Source organism: Drosophila tropicalis, unplaced genomic scaffold (genome assembly GCF_018151085.1).
Source record: "Drosophila tropicalis isolate 14030-0801.00 unplaced genomic scaffold, ASM1815108v1 contig_878, whole genome shotgun sequence".
Lineage (NCBI taxonomy): Eukaryota > Metazoa > Arthropoda > Insecta > Diptera > Drosophilidae > Drosophila > Drosophila tropicalis.
In genome coordinates, this window is record NW_027173374.1 from 8,418,884 (window position 1) to 8,432,218 (window position 13,335).

Genomic DNA, 13,335 nt, shown 5'->3' on the forward strand with positions numbered 1-13,335 from the left:
ACTTTAATTTTGGATTTTTAAAACAATCGATGGATATAATGTTAAAATTTGAAAAAATCATCACCCAAGTTAGATTTTGCTGAAGGAAATAGTCTAAAAATGGTTAAGAATTATAATTTTTATTTAAATACATGAGGAAATACTTATTTAAACCGGTATTAGATTTAGACAATTTGTTTCACATGGCGAAATTCGTTTGGCGAAGATCAATTAAAATTTATTTATTTTATTGTGTTGCTATTTTTTGTGGTTCTTTCTTTTTAAAATTACACATAATAATGTATTTTGTTTTATATGTATATGTATATGGAACATTTTAATATTGTAGATATATATTATATGTATGCGTATAAGTAGTTAGTTAATATTTCTACTAAACTTGAGAGTTGATGGGAGGAGCTGACACTTTTAGAGCAGCTCCTGAATGGAGCGTGACAATTGGATGTAGTTACGCTCCTTCCATTGGACATTTGTTAGCATTGTCTCCAGAGTTTGTTGTAGGGCCTGTTCTAGACCTTTGAGCGATGCTCGATTAAGGGTAACAAAGTTTCTGAACTTATCGAAATCACTTTGATTGATCACCTGCTCGGAGAAGGGGAGCAACAGGCGAGACATGTCCTTAGTGATTGGATGATAGCTGAAAAGATATAACAAAACAGTATGAAATATATGAAAGAGGATAACTCATACACCCCGAAGAAAAACCTACAATTTGTAGATAGCCTCCACATTATCCATGAAATAGTTTTTGGCCAAATGGAAGCCTACTTCATTGAAAGCCACAGCCTGGAAGGCCCACATGGAATCCTGTTTCCTAATGGTATCTTTGGAATCGTATGTCATTTCCAGATAACGCTGCAACACCCAGACCTCTCTTGAGCAACCCAAGGAAGTGAGAATGGTGCGCTTCTCAGCAGCCACATTCGAATTGACATATCGGGCCCACAGGAATTGCCAATCTGCATCGTTGCCATGCTTAATCGAGGTGCAATAGACAATGCTACGCAGATTCAAAGGCACGGGATTCTTTTCATCTGGTTTCTCCTCCTCCTGCCATTGGCGATAATACTTGCGGGCCACAGCAACACAATCCTCCACATCGTACTGACAGGCCCAGTTGCCCACCATGGTCTTGAGCAGGACCTGATCTTGTTCAGGAATGGCACTGAAAGTGTCATTAAGCCCACTCAGGTGTAGATAAATTGGTGTAATCAACTTTTGCATATAGCGCTGTGGAGTAAGAAAATTATATACATATTAACCATCAATTTGGTGGTCCTTAATCTGGTCAACTCTTTGCAACATTCTCACAACAAATTTTGTTGGCCAAGCACTGATTAACTTACGGCAAAAAACAACTTTTTGGGGGGCCGCATTTAAATGGGGGAATGAAGAGCTATAGGTTACTATTACTACACCCGGAGTGAAGTTCATAGAAAAAAAAACACAACTCCAATGCAAAGTGTAACTCAACAAACCTTAAAGTACTCAAAGTTCGGAGTCTGGCGCACAATGCGTCCCACACGCTTAAGATTCTCAAAGGCCGACTTCCAGGGCAGATATTCGCGTTCCCGTTGCAAGTACTCCAGCAATCGCATGGCTATCTCATAGTTCTGGTCACCAGTCCAGGCCAGATACAAGGCATCGTCGATCAATTGGGCCCGATTGAGGACATGAATACGCTGGAATTCCCCTGTGGTCAGAGTCTCAATGAGTAGCTTCCAATTGCGTTCATCGTAGTTGACTTTGTATAGTGTCGACAGTTGGGTATTGAATATGACCCACTCATCTTGTCCGGGCAGATCTTGTATTGTCTTTGGATAGATTTCACCCTCCTTGCCACACTCCATCCAAGCCTTAGGTGCAGTATTATTGAAATCCTGTTCTCCTTGTGTTGTATAACTGAGTGGAATCCACCAGCAACCGTGACGCTGTGCCCTGGCTATTTGAGTATTCAGTAAGTAACGCTCCTGCGTCAATTTGGCACTGTTTGACTCATAATCACGAGTCACATTGATCACTGGATATCTGCAAAAGGAACAAAATATATCTCAGATTCGATTTGTGGTGAAAAATTCTTTGAGATTGGACAAAAAAGTATGTCTAAATTCTCGGACAAGTCTAGAAACGTTTCTTCTCTCCACCTACTTTAAACTTACCCAGTTTGCAATGTCCACGAATCCATGATGGTCTTGATGTCATAACTCTTGGGTAAGGCACGATATTTGTGTGCTGCCTGTGTCAGGGATTCCCAAAGATTATCCTGTTCGGCGTTTTTGTAAGAATACTTTTGCAGATATTGCTGCAAACCAAAACGGAATGATTCCTCGCCCAGGAACATGTGCATCATACGCAACACAGTTGAACCCTTCTGATATGATATTTGATCAAAACTCTCTGAAATTTCAGCAACTTCTTCAATGGGTCGTGAAATGGGATGACTACTTTCGAGAGCATCTTTTCGGAAAATGGTCTGTACACTGCCCAATGATTCCTGTTCCATTGAACGCCATTCGGGATTGATATTCTCCACACCCAGACTGGCCACATATGTGGCAAAGCCCTCATTTAGCCACAAATCAGTCCACCATTTCATGGTGACCAAGTTTCCAAACCTTGTTAAGAAAGCAAAGTATTGTATTCCATAGTTTCTGATCTTCTAGTCTTTTAAAACTTACCACTGATGAGCCAACTCATGGGCTACCACACTGGCCACACGTTGCTTATCTGCCAGCGAGGAATAGGATGCGGAATACAGTAAAGCAATCTCACGATAAGTGACCAACCCCCAATTCTCCATGGCACCTGCACTGAAATCTGGCACGGCTATCTGATCGATCTTGGGTAATGGAAATTTAATGCCAAACAATTGCTCATAATATTGCAAGACTTTGGGTCCAAACTCGGCGGCATAATCACACTGATCAATGGCATTGGGACGTGCCCAGGTGCGGAATAGAGCGGAACCGGGCAGTGTGGAGGGCTTGTGCGAGAAATCATTTACACTATAGGCAAGTAAATATGTTGACATGGGCACGGACTCTTCGAATTCACACCACACATAGTCGGGGAATTGATCGCTAGAAGGAAATGAGGAAATATAACAACGAAAAGCTCAAAACCCTTTTTCTCCCTTTACTCACTTTGGTGTTATTTTCTTAACAGGCATGTTGCTCAGACCTGTGTAGTTCTTGTGATAGCCCAGGGTTACAACAAATGGTGCCTTATAGTTGGGTTCATCGAAGCATGGGAAGGCAGCACGGGCCGAGGCCGGTTCAAACTGGGTGATGGAGAGCCATCTTTAAAAAAGGAAAAGTACTCATTGTAACTGCACTGTATTGAAACAGCTTTCCATCGATGTGAAATTACCTCATCCGTTTGGTTAATGGATCCTTATAGGAACTCTTATAATATCCTTCCAGTTGGTTATTCAACTCCGAGGCAAATGGTATGGTCAATTCATAAACGCTGCCAGCTTCAAGCTCTTGGCAAGTGTTTAGAACATAAAAATTATGATGCGAATTAATCTCCGTTGACTGTACACAATTATCCTGCTTGCCCTGAGTGTCCTTCAGAGTGATATCGTCCTCCGCAATGGTTAGATTCTTTGCATGCAGTGTAATATTCTTGGTGTTCTCCAAAACTTCTATCAGAATCTTCACAGTCGCCTCAAAACGCAAATCCTTGGGATTGTCCAAATGAGTTGTGACCTTCAGATCATATTTCTGCGGGCGCAAAGCCGTTGGCAGTCGAAAATAATTATACTTGGCCTCGCTGGCCAACGTCTGGGCCGACTGGCCGAGAACCAGGCCCACTGCAAGCAACAGAATCAACTGCATGCCCAATCAGACTGCGAATGGAAGAGGACACAATGAGCACTGAGTGACGAAGCGTATCGAACGAACTGCGAATCGAACTGACCCGTGTTAAGTGGAATGGAGCAATTAACTAAATCACATTTGCTAAATTAATGTTGAAATCAATTTATAACTTAAACCAAATGGAACGTTAGTAAAAGTTAATTGCCTCACAGTGGTTGCTCCTATTAAATGGCAAAACATAAATTTTATCATAATTATTATGATATCATTTTGATTTTTATCTCCATGTCAGTTGTAAAATTTTACTAAAGTTTTGTTTCAAATAACAACATTTGCAATATTTCTTTGGTGGTTTCTAAAAGTACATCTTTAACTTGGACTTTTTCAGTGAGTTCATTCAAAAGATCTTTACAGATAAAAGCAGAAATAATTTTTGAAAAAATATATAAACAAAACTGGTTATATGTTTATTTAAACTTTGAAACCACTGTGCACTAATTTTTCAGTCATTCATTATTGTAAAACCAATTCTGTTTTGTTTAATGCAAATTAAGATTTGATACGTTTTTTTTTTGGGTATTAAGCATGCCGCCCACGTATTAAGGTCTGGGCCAATGAAACTTGACAACTGACTTCGAAACACATCAGATTTTATTTCATTGTTGACTTTTTTTATGCATTTTGCTCTGGCACGTGAGCCGAGAGATTTATGCAACCTCAGAAATATATATACATATATGTACATATGTAGATGCAACTCAGCATGCATAACTTAAGATGCATTAAAAGTGTAAGAATAAAGCAAAAGAAGTAGAAGAAGAAAAAACGGAAGACACAGGAAGATCTGGACTGGATTTTCCAGCTTCCAGCTGCCAGTTGGGCCTGCAACTTGTGGACAACTCGTTTTCATCCACATACACACACATAACTTGGGACTTGTGAATATTTATTTATGCAAAAGTCGTTGGCGTTAGCTTTCCAAATGTGTTCTGTATATATGTATGTGTATATGGGGGTGCGGTCATTAACCTTTAATATCGTTTGAGAAGAGCACCCACAAGAAACTAGACCATTGGAAAGTCCAGAGAAAGCCTGAGATGAACTGAATTTCCATATGCTTAGTGGGTGATATTTTTTCTAACAATAAGTTATTGTCGTTGGGCGCTAAATAATATATACTTATTGTTAGTTGCTTGTGGTCTAACAGCTTTTTGTTTGGTTTTATTGGCTTTGTGAATTATTAACCATCAATTGTTAAATAAATCATTTTTTTGTTTTGTAACTCCAATTTTATGCCCTTGTTAAGTACATTTAATGACACAAACAGCTATATATGTATGTATATAGGAAAGTCGGGCAATAAGTATTGTTAGTTATTAGCTTAACGATTCCGTCTTGTGTTTCCAATAGCTACTTATTAGTTATTTATTAGAATAACTTCTTTTACATCCAAATTTAGCTGTATTTTAAATTAAGAGATTATATAAACTAAGCTGAAAATGTGTTTTAGGATAATTTTGAGTTGAGATCACCAAGAGTCATGAGCTTTCGAGTCTGTTTAAGGAAGACACTGTTAATTAGTTAGTTAGTCTTAATTCAACAAGTTTTTGGCAACAAAAGTAGAAAAAAGATTAAATATTTTCATTAATGATATTCGGTTGTTGTAAAATGATATCTTTAGTCTAAAGTTATAACTCTAAAAATAATGAATCTTAGGAGAACAGCATTTAAAAACTCTACTAACAATAAACTAAATAATTTCCTCTTATTTTTATAATCATTCATCTGGTTTTTTGCCATTTTCTAAATTTATAGCGCCTGTTTTACTAACTAACTTAATAATAGGTTACATAAAATGAACTTTAGGCTGACAAAAACTAGACGAAAAGAAAACTTTTCTGTTCCATTAAGTATCAATCACGTGTTTAACACTTGAACGATTTGTAACTACCTCGACATTGACTTATCAATTGAACTCTCATTGCATTGAATAAGTTTAATTTTATCTAGTATAAATTGTTAATTGATTTGCAAAATATTTTACTCTGATTATTCATAAAGAAAAGAGAACAAAACGAACAATTCTATGATAGATATCTAAGTCTTCAAGTTGATGAATAGAGAATAGAAACAATTGTTAGAGGAATTAACACAGTTGAGTTGGCAATTCGTAAGAATCTTACAAAATCAAGTTCGTAAGTTTCTCCTAAAGCTCTTACAATTAGGCAGAACAATTGACCAGATTTGGTGTATGTACTCTTTAAATAAAAACACTTGGCAAAAACTTGTTTCTCAATCAATGCGCTTGTTCTTTACACCTCACAAACGTTTCACTTTTGGTTCTGTTTAATCTCAACAAGCCCAAAGGCTCTAGATGTCTGGCTTTAAGATGTTTTGAACATCATTACATGAATAAGATTAAGTGCATCCATCCACACACACATACACACACTACTTGACACCAAAAAACCATCCAAAAAAGGAACACTAACCGAGCGGCAAACAGCAAATAGCAGCAAAAATTTAAAGGCAAATATTATATGAACCGCACGACGGTCGAAACGAATCTACACTGACATCAGACTAAGCTCAGCGCTTTTATCTTATATGAAGCCCGGTGCGGTCCGGTCCGGCACGACGGCGGCGTCGGCGCATTTTGAGCGTTGCTTTTGGATTTGTTGGTTTTTTTTTATTTCGGGAGAACCTTTGAAAAGAGCCAGAGACAGAGCCAAAGACAGAGACGGCAACAGAGGAGCATACACAGCGGGAGCTGCAATAAAATAATGGCAGGGCTTACGCGTCGTATGCGCAATTTTTGAATTTTAATGCAGACACACAGATAACTGAATAAGTACCACCATATATACAACATACACACGCATGGGGACCTAGAGAGATGAGACGTGGTTGTTGCTGTTGTTGTTGTTGTTGCCGACGCCAACATGTTTTTGACCTTAATTGCCCTGATTAACCCGTTTTTTTTTTCTTCGTTTTCGTTCTCATAGCACTTCAGGCTCAGAGAGCCTAGACCGCCCGCTTTCAGTTCATCCTCCTTCTCCTCCTCCTCCTGCACCTTCACCCAAGACGGACAGATAAGAGGATACAAACAAGAACATAAGAACAAAAACTGAATTGTACCCACGAACACACCAGGCAGGCCCAGTCACAGTCAGTCACAGCATGTGAGCCCTGTTTAATGCATATTTACATATAGACCGATGTACAATACCTACATACATACCTCAGTGTGTGTATGTTGTGTGGCCTGAACTGAATTAGACTGGCGCACTTGAAATACGAGTGTCTGAACATACATAAATGCCTTCATACATATTTATATAGAAAGAAATCTGCTGATAAGTGATACCTTTAAAGATCTGTTTTGTTCTTTATCAGATATATATCTGATAATCTGATTCTTTGATTGTTCTAAAAATTACACGTTTAGTTTGGTATTTCATCGTTCCATGAATAATCATCATCATCATCATAAAGGAAGAATAGATGAACATTGTAGTCTATACTTAATCTTCACTGAAAGACTTAGATTACATAAAGTTCTCTACTTGGCTACATACTGATTTTAAAAACGATCCTTAAGGTATAAATATGTACATATATAAGGCATTTTACTTTAAGCACAGAATTTGTTCTTGGGAGATTTCAGAACAAACTTAATAGCCCATGGCACTTAAACTCTTGACACTAGTCAACAAACTAAAATAAGCAAAACACTTGATCTTCCTTTTTTGCTAAAAAAAAAGAATTACTTAAGTTGTCATCAGCCTCAAGGACATCTCTTCAGATCACTTGAACCAAAAGTTTATTGACTTATCTCTACTTCTTTGTAAACTTTAAGGAATAAGCCTTGAAATGATTACTGTGCTAGGCTAAATTACTATTTCGTATTTCAATAAGAAATCGTTTTAATAAGCCAGCCATTTTTGTAGAAGCTCGAAATTTCACTTTGGTTTGTCGCCGCCATTTGATGACATTTTGAAGTAATTGTATGGGCGTGGGTACAGACAAAACAAAAAACCCTTGATGCGATTTTTTCATTTTATCTCTGCTTATTGGGGATTATTTGAATGACTGTGGGTAACGCTGCTGGAGTATCCGATTGCCAAGTTGGTAAGAAGAAAGTTGGCGGAACTAATCGGCTTTGGTACACTCAATTTAATTGCGCTGACTGCGATTACAATAGTTTGCCATATGGCCAATTGGCCAGCGGACAACAAGACGTATGATTAATTGATAAAAACAAAATGATGTGCTTATTGCTTATTACGAAAATCAGATTTGGGGGGGCATAGTCAAAGAAAAAATTGGCAAATTGTTTCCGCAATTAGTTTTAATGGTTAAAGGATTAGTAAATTGGTTAGGTTTGCAAATGGAAGAGAAAATGTCAAGCCAAAGCACAAAAATTAAGAAACTTCTACGTAACAAATTGACAGAACAATTTAAGTTACAGTTACACTAATATATTTCAATCATTCCTTAATAAATCAATCTAATTTTCTTGAATCAGTTGGGGAAAACGATTCTATAATTAAGTCTTTATTGTTTCTTGAATTTGTATCGTTATTTGTTATTTATTTTCGGGCCCCTTACTGTTTTAAATTTAACTGAAATATCATTTTTGAAAAGAATCATTTACGAGCTACGTTTATTTCATTCTGATCAGGATCTGAATCAGACACTTGATCAATATCGAATTCTAAGAAGGATACCATAGTTTTTTTTGAGTAATGAACTGAATGAATTTAAAAATTGAATTCACAAAGTTATTTCTCTTCATTACAGTTCAGAATTAACTAGATTGTTAGGTTTTAAGAGTTAATTTAAGTTTTTAGAGATTGATTTTCATATACAGACTTACCCATTGACTTTACAATAAGCTGTAAACTACATATTTAAGAAAACTTTATTAAAACCAAGAATTTGATAAATCTTTGGCAAAAAGATATTAATTACTTACTCGATAAATCTCTTTGTTCTGAATAATCCCTGTCCAAACAAAATGTGTTTTGTAAACAAATGTAAGTAGTTTCTGTATATGAGCTTTAAAATTTATTGGTTTAGAATGATTAATTGTCTTCTATGAAGTATGGTAATATCCTTTATCTCAAAATATATCTAATAAATATAAATATCTTTAAGCTTGCTGAAATAAGTCTATTCAATATTTTTCTATGTATTTTTATAAGTTTATAAAGATTTGTACAAACAACTCTTGTTCTTGTCTTTCATTTTTAGAGGTTTCGTAAGTTTGTATGTTTTATGATACAATTGAGAAAAGAAAATGAACATAAATATGGAGAGATAATTGTTTCACATTTATATATGTTTGCATTGATTATATAATTCCTAAATATGTTACAAATTGATTTAAAATACAAAAATACATACAAATAATTTTTTACTTAATTATTTAAGCTAAATCAATTAGAATATCATTTGTAATGTCTTTTTAGTAAGAGGTTTTCATTTGCAGATCAGTTATTCAGTTGTCAATGGAAAATATTCCATAAATATGTTGCCATCTATGGACAATAGATAAGCTTATTGCGTTGGCATTTTTGTCTTAAATCTGTTTCTTTTCGAGTCTGTGGTGTTCCATTCACTAACAAGCTGTGGGCCGTGGTAGTCTGGAAAATTCACAGAAAGTTAGGGACAGAAAAGAATTTAAGTTGAGCACGATTTTTGCATGCAGAATATGATTTTGCTGGATATGGAGATGGAAACTATAGGAACCACCATAAGTAGCTGCCATCAACCAAATAATCTAAAAAACAGAAAAAAAAGAACAACATAACTCAAATGTCAAATAATAAACACATACATATCTACATGGGAAATGTTGTTACTAGTTGCAAAAACAAACTGAAAATATAAAAGTTTTTAAACTCACGCTGCATTGCTAGCTGGTAGATCTTCAAAGAGCACTTCCGATCTAGAATTGATGATGTATACTAGACAAATGGAAATGATTAACACCACAATGCCAATGGTCAGAGTGGTGACTTGATGCACATTGGACGGACGCAGAAAGATGCGGGCGCTAAACTGTGTCCAAGTTGATTCAGTCCATGTAGAGTATTTACCGGAGCTCCAATCGTAATCTGCAAAGAAAATATCGAAATTATAGTGAAATCTTTTTAAGATAAGGATTTAAGCTTACTATTGATAAGAAAAGCTGGACTCAGGGCTGAGCTGTAGTTTTGCGTGGAAAGACGACATTCACCAGAACCATTAAAGCCGGAAAAATATTGTAATGGCAATATGGTGCAATTAACTTTGGTTACATTGGCTTGCGGTTGGGAGAGAAGATAGCCCAGTACGCGATATGTCCAACCCGAAGACTCTTGAGAGCCCCCCAAAACACTAATATAGCTGGAAGAGCAAAAAAGCAACATGAATATCAACAATGTTATTCCCATAAACAATTATTTGCCTACTTACCGCATAGGTGGAAGCGGCAAACCACTGGGACTGTCTGGATAGGAGGATGCCTTGAAGAGTGGACAATCTGATGACTGTAGAAAACAATATAAGAACTCGTCGGCCAATAAAGGACTGGCCACTTTGCTGCCCGTATACGTTCTACTCGTCAATGATTCATACAGAGCCATAGCCACAATGGATGATATGTTTCGTACTTTCATTTGTAGCGAGTCAGCCTGGAAGCCCTTGGCATCACTGACATCTACCAGAGTTGTGAAATCTTGACTAGTATTGGCATATCGAAATGCCACATTATCCACATCATCATAGATGGAGTGATAAAATTTGTTGGCTGGCACACCATTTAAGATTAGTGCTGGGAATGATTGATCACGACGCAGGAAGGATTGGGCAGATGTTGGAGGTAGATGATGACTAACATCTGATTGTATATTCAGGCCGAAGCCGAACTGTGGTGATTTTGCATAACTGTTGATTTGCTGCAGTAGCTTGTTAGCCAACACGGTACTTTTTAGAGTGTGCAGCTTGACGTTGGCTATGTCATCGATGGTGCCAATGTCCAACATAAACTCAATGTTGTCAAACGTTATGGGCGTTGATTGAGTGGAACGTGTCGGAAAGGCCTTATTCTCCAAGTCATAGACAAAGCGCTGGGAACCAATATAGTCATAAGATTCACCATTGAATGTCACAAAGAGTACATTCCGATAGGGATTTGGCAAGGAGTCTTGTGGGGGCAAGGTTTGGCGCAGAAAATGAGCCACTTGAGTCAATATAGCCAAACCCATTAATGAATCCATGGCTCCCAGACCTGAAAATGTAAATATGTATTAAAATCAAAAGCACTTTTCAAAAGACAATAATCTCTCAATCTTACCCACGCCATCAAACATGCTGGCTGTGTCCAACCGACATGTGACCAATATGAACTTCTCATTGGGATTTGCATTACGTTTTTTCTCCAATCCCAAATTCTCGGGTGAGTTGCGTGGATAAACCGTAGCAAAAACATTGCGTCCCTCCAAGGGATCACAATACTTGCTTCCGCTCAGATTGTTAATGAAATTCGTGCGCCGCATGCACACCTCCGTGTTCACAGCTGCCGACATAAACGACTTGACCTCCACGGCGCACAGTCTCCGCACAGCATGAGTGGTATAGTTTAAGTTAAAATCTTTAAAACATTTTTCCAGTTTGTCGATTTCTTCCTGATCTGCTATATAGTAGATGGGAAAAGGGAAATCCTCGTGAAGCAGTCCCGTACCCCAAGGATTCCAGCTATTGGTTGGATTCCTGGCGTCACAGGTAACAGTTTCAATGCTATTAGGACGCAATAAGCCACTGTACTGATTCGGGCAATTCAGTTCGTGTGAGAAATTTGTCATCTGCTCAGGTTTATTGATTAGCAGAACCACGGAAATGTTAGCTGGTCCGGCATGTTTAAGGCGCAGCAAATTGTCTCTAGTGAACAAATGAGGTGGTATCATTGGTGCATATGGTGGCGCTGGAGGAGAGTTGAGCAAGAAATCTAAATCCTCCTTCGTATCAACCAAATGCAAAACGCCCACGGAACCAGAGAAAGCGGCTAAAAGTGTCTCAAATTACATCAAAGCAAAAGGAAAGTTAGAGGAGCACTTACATGAACAGCCAGTCTGGTGTGTTCCATTCAATCGCCGGAAACAACTAGCTCCCAGAATTGGTTGGTACATCTTATCCTTTGTCCGTTCGCCTTGGACTAAACAACAAATGACTCAGATTAGACAAGGGAGAGTGTGGGAGTTCTACAGAGACTTTGATATTTAGCTTACCAAACAAAGCATAGTTTAGCAATATCAACCATATTGTAGCTGAATTGACCAGCTTTTCCATTTGAACTAGAATTTACTATTTCCTTACTTATATATACTTTAATATTTATTTATTTCTCCGCAAATAAGACAATACAAAACAACAACAAAAAGTGGCCCACTATTTTAACATACCGATTGCATGTCAGTGTGGCCACACTGTCGCATTATATTCCCTGTATTTAGTGGTCACTCCCAGTATTACGAAATATAAACATTATAAACTATATAATTCATGACAAAAAATCGTCTTATTAAACCATTTATTACTAACAGCAAGCTTAACATCTAACGGAGTATCAGTTAAAAAAGTGTATCCTCGGCTCGTATGTACTCGCCAATGTCCGATTGATGGAAGCAAACTGTGGTCAGAGGATCAGCGGTTTTGCAATCAGTTGTGGACCGCGCCAAGACACCGAAACCCAGAGGTAAATCATTCATAGAGTACACCACAACTCCTTGATATTGTCCTGCATTCTCCGTTATGCGACCCAAGCCTGATTTGGGTATGTGATTGCCATAGAGAAACTGCTGCTCGAATGAGGGCTTCACCCACACCTTGTACTGGGCATAGGGAGCAAGGTAGTACAACGCCGTTATATGGAACTTTAGTTTATTGGTTTTGGAGAATTTGCCAAAGCAGGTGCCTACACACACCAGTTGCTTGTAGCCAAAGCATTCGCTCAGCTTGAGTATGCGCTCGGAGACATAGTAGACACGATCCTTGTGCTCCCGAAAGCAATAGGTGCCGTCTGGTCGATCTATAAGCTGCCTGACATTGGTGCCAATGCTGTTTTGGAAGGAAAATGGTCAGTGAAAGACTCAACGTCAGTGAGGTTTCACTTACAATTTGGACAGCTTCTCGAAAAGTATTTTGGCACGTTCCTCGCTTAGGCGCTTCATTGTGTTGGTCGCTGTGTCTTATCCAAGTGGAGATTTATTTATTTTATTTTAATATTATTTGATAGCGTGGTGGCAATGTTTTCGTGGGCCGGCTGTTGAATACACGTGAGAACTGCGAACAAGTTCGAGTTGTACTCACTTAAGTATCGAACATTTTTGAGTATGCGATAATAGGGGCAGATGTCCGTTAATAGTGGGATTTATCGGCAATAGTGAAATCGGTTGTAGATGCGCTCATCAACTTACGCGACAATTTAAAAAGATTTTGTTTAAATTTGAAGTCAAATTAACAAATAATA

At 37.8% G+C, this 13,335-nt stretch overlaps 3 protein-coding genes across 4 annotated transcripts; all 3 read right to left on the minus strand.

Moving 5' to 3' along the window:
- Positions 1 to 191: 191 nt before the first annotated feature.
- Positions 192 to 6,391, minus strand: LOC137585224 (aminopeptidase N-like). Its single transcript, XM_068300921.1, has 8 exons — positions 6,314 to 6,391; positions 3,370 to 3,850; positions 3,144 to 3,299; positions 2,679 to 3,080; positions 2,160 to 2,615; positions 1,479 to 2,028; positions 710 to 1,230; positions 192 to 637 (listed from the first exon to the last, which is right to left on the minus strand). Exons 2-8 carry the CDS (start codon positions 3,837 to 3,839, stop codon positions 409 to 411), a joined length of 2,784 nt encoding a protein of 927 aa, XP_068157022.1. The 5' UTR covers positions 3,840 to 3,850; positions 6,314 to 6,391; the 3' UTR covers positions 192 to 408.
- Positions 6,392 to 9,147: 2,756 nt separating this feature from the next.
- Nct (Nicastrin) lies at positions 9,148 to 12,270 on the minus strand. 2 transcript variants are annotated; one of them, XM_068301276.1, is made up of 7 exons: positions 12,095 to 12,270; positions 11,926 to 12,021; positions 11,164 to 11,871; positions 10,284 to 11,097; positions 10,003 to 10,214; positions 9,733 to 9,943; positions 9,148 to 9,469 (listed from the first exon to the last, which is right to left on the minus strand). In XM_068301276.1, the coding sequence occupies exons 1-7, from the start codon at positions 12,153 to 12,155 to the stop codon at positions 9,445 to 9,447; spliced, it is 2,127 nt and encodes a 708-aa protein (XP_068157377.1). In that variant the 5' UTR covers positions 12,156 to 12,270; the 3' UTR covers positions 9,148 to 9,444. The 2 variants fall into 2 exon arrangements, with proteins under 2 accessions (XP_068157377.1, XP_068157378.1); XM_068301277.1 differs by having other exon boundaries at positions 9,148 to 9,606.
- Positions 12,271 to 12,365: 95 nt separating this feature from the next.
- Positions 12,366 to 13,158, minus strand: LOC137585494 (60S ribosome subunit biogenesis protein NIP7 homolog). Its single transcript, XM_068301289.1, has 2 exons — positions 12,981 to 13,158; positions 12,366 to 12,923 (listed from the first exon to the last, which is right to left on the minus strand). Exons 1-2 carry the CDS (start codon positions 13,034 to 13,036, stop codon positions 12,437 to 12,439), a joined length of 543 nt encoding a protein of 180 aa, XP_068157390.1. The 5' UTR covers positions 13,037 to 13,158; the 3' UTR covers positions 12,366 to 12,436.
- Between the last annotated feature and the right edge of the window lie 177 nt (positions 13,159 to 13,335).

Excerpts from the sequence above, each read along its gene's own strand:
- LOC137585494 (XM_068301289.1), bottom strand. The coding sequence starts at position 13,036 with ATGAAGCGCCTAAGCGAGGAACGTGCCAAAATACTTTTCGAGAAGCTG. Across the intron at positions 12,924-12,980 it reads TTCGAGAAGCTGTCCAAATT|CATTGGCACCAATGTCAGGC; the intron begins GTAAGTGAAACC and ends CTTCCAAAACAG.
- Nct (XM_068301276.1), bottom strand. The coding sequence starts at position 12,155 with ATGGAAAAGCTGGTCAATTCAGCTACAATATGGTTGATATTGCTAAAC. Across the intron at positions 11,098-11,163 it reads CAGCATGTTTGATGGCGTGG|GTCTGGGAGCCATGGATTCA; the intron begins GTAAGATTGAGA and ends TTACATTTTCAG. Across the intron at positions 9,470-9,732 it reads CTACCAGCTAGCAATGCAGC|ACTACCACGGCCCACAGCTT; the intron begins GTGAGTTTAAAA and ends TGAATTTTCCAG.
- LOC137585224 (XM_068300921.1), bottom strand. The coding sequence starts at position 3,839 with ATGCAGTTGATTCTGTTGCTTGCAGTGGGCCTGGTTCTCGGCCAGTCG. Across the intron at positions 3,300-3,369 it reads CCATTAACCAAACGGATGAG|ATGGCTCTCCATCACCCAGT; the intron begins GTAATTTCACAT and ends CCTTTTTTAAAG. Across the intron at positions 3,081-3,143 it reads GTTAAGAAAATAACACCAAA|CGATCAATTCCCCGACTATG; the intron begins GTGAGTAAAGGG and ends ATTTCCTTCTAG.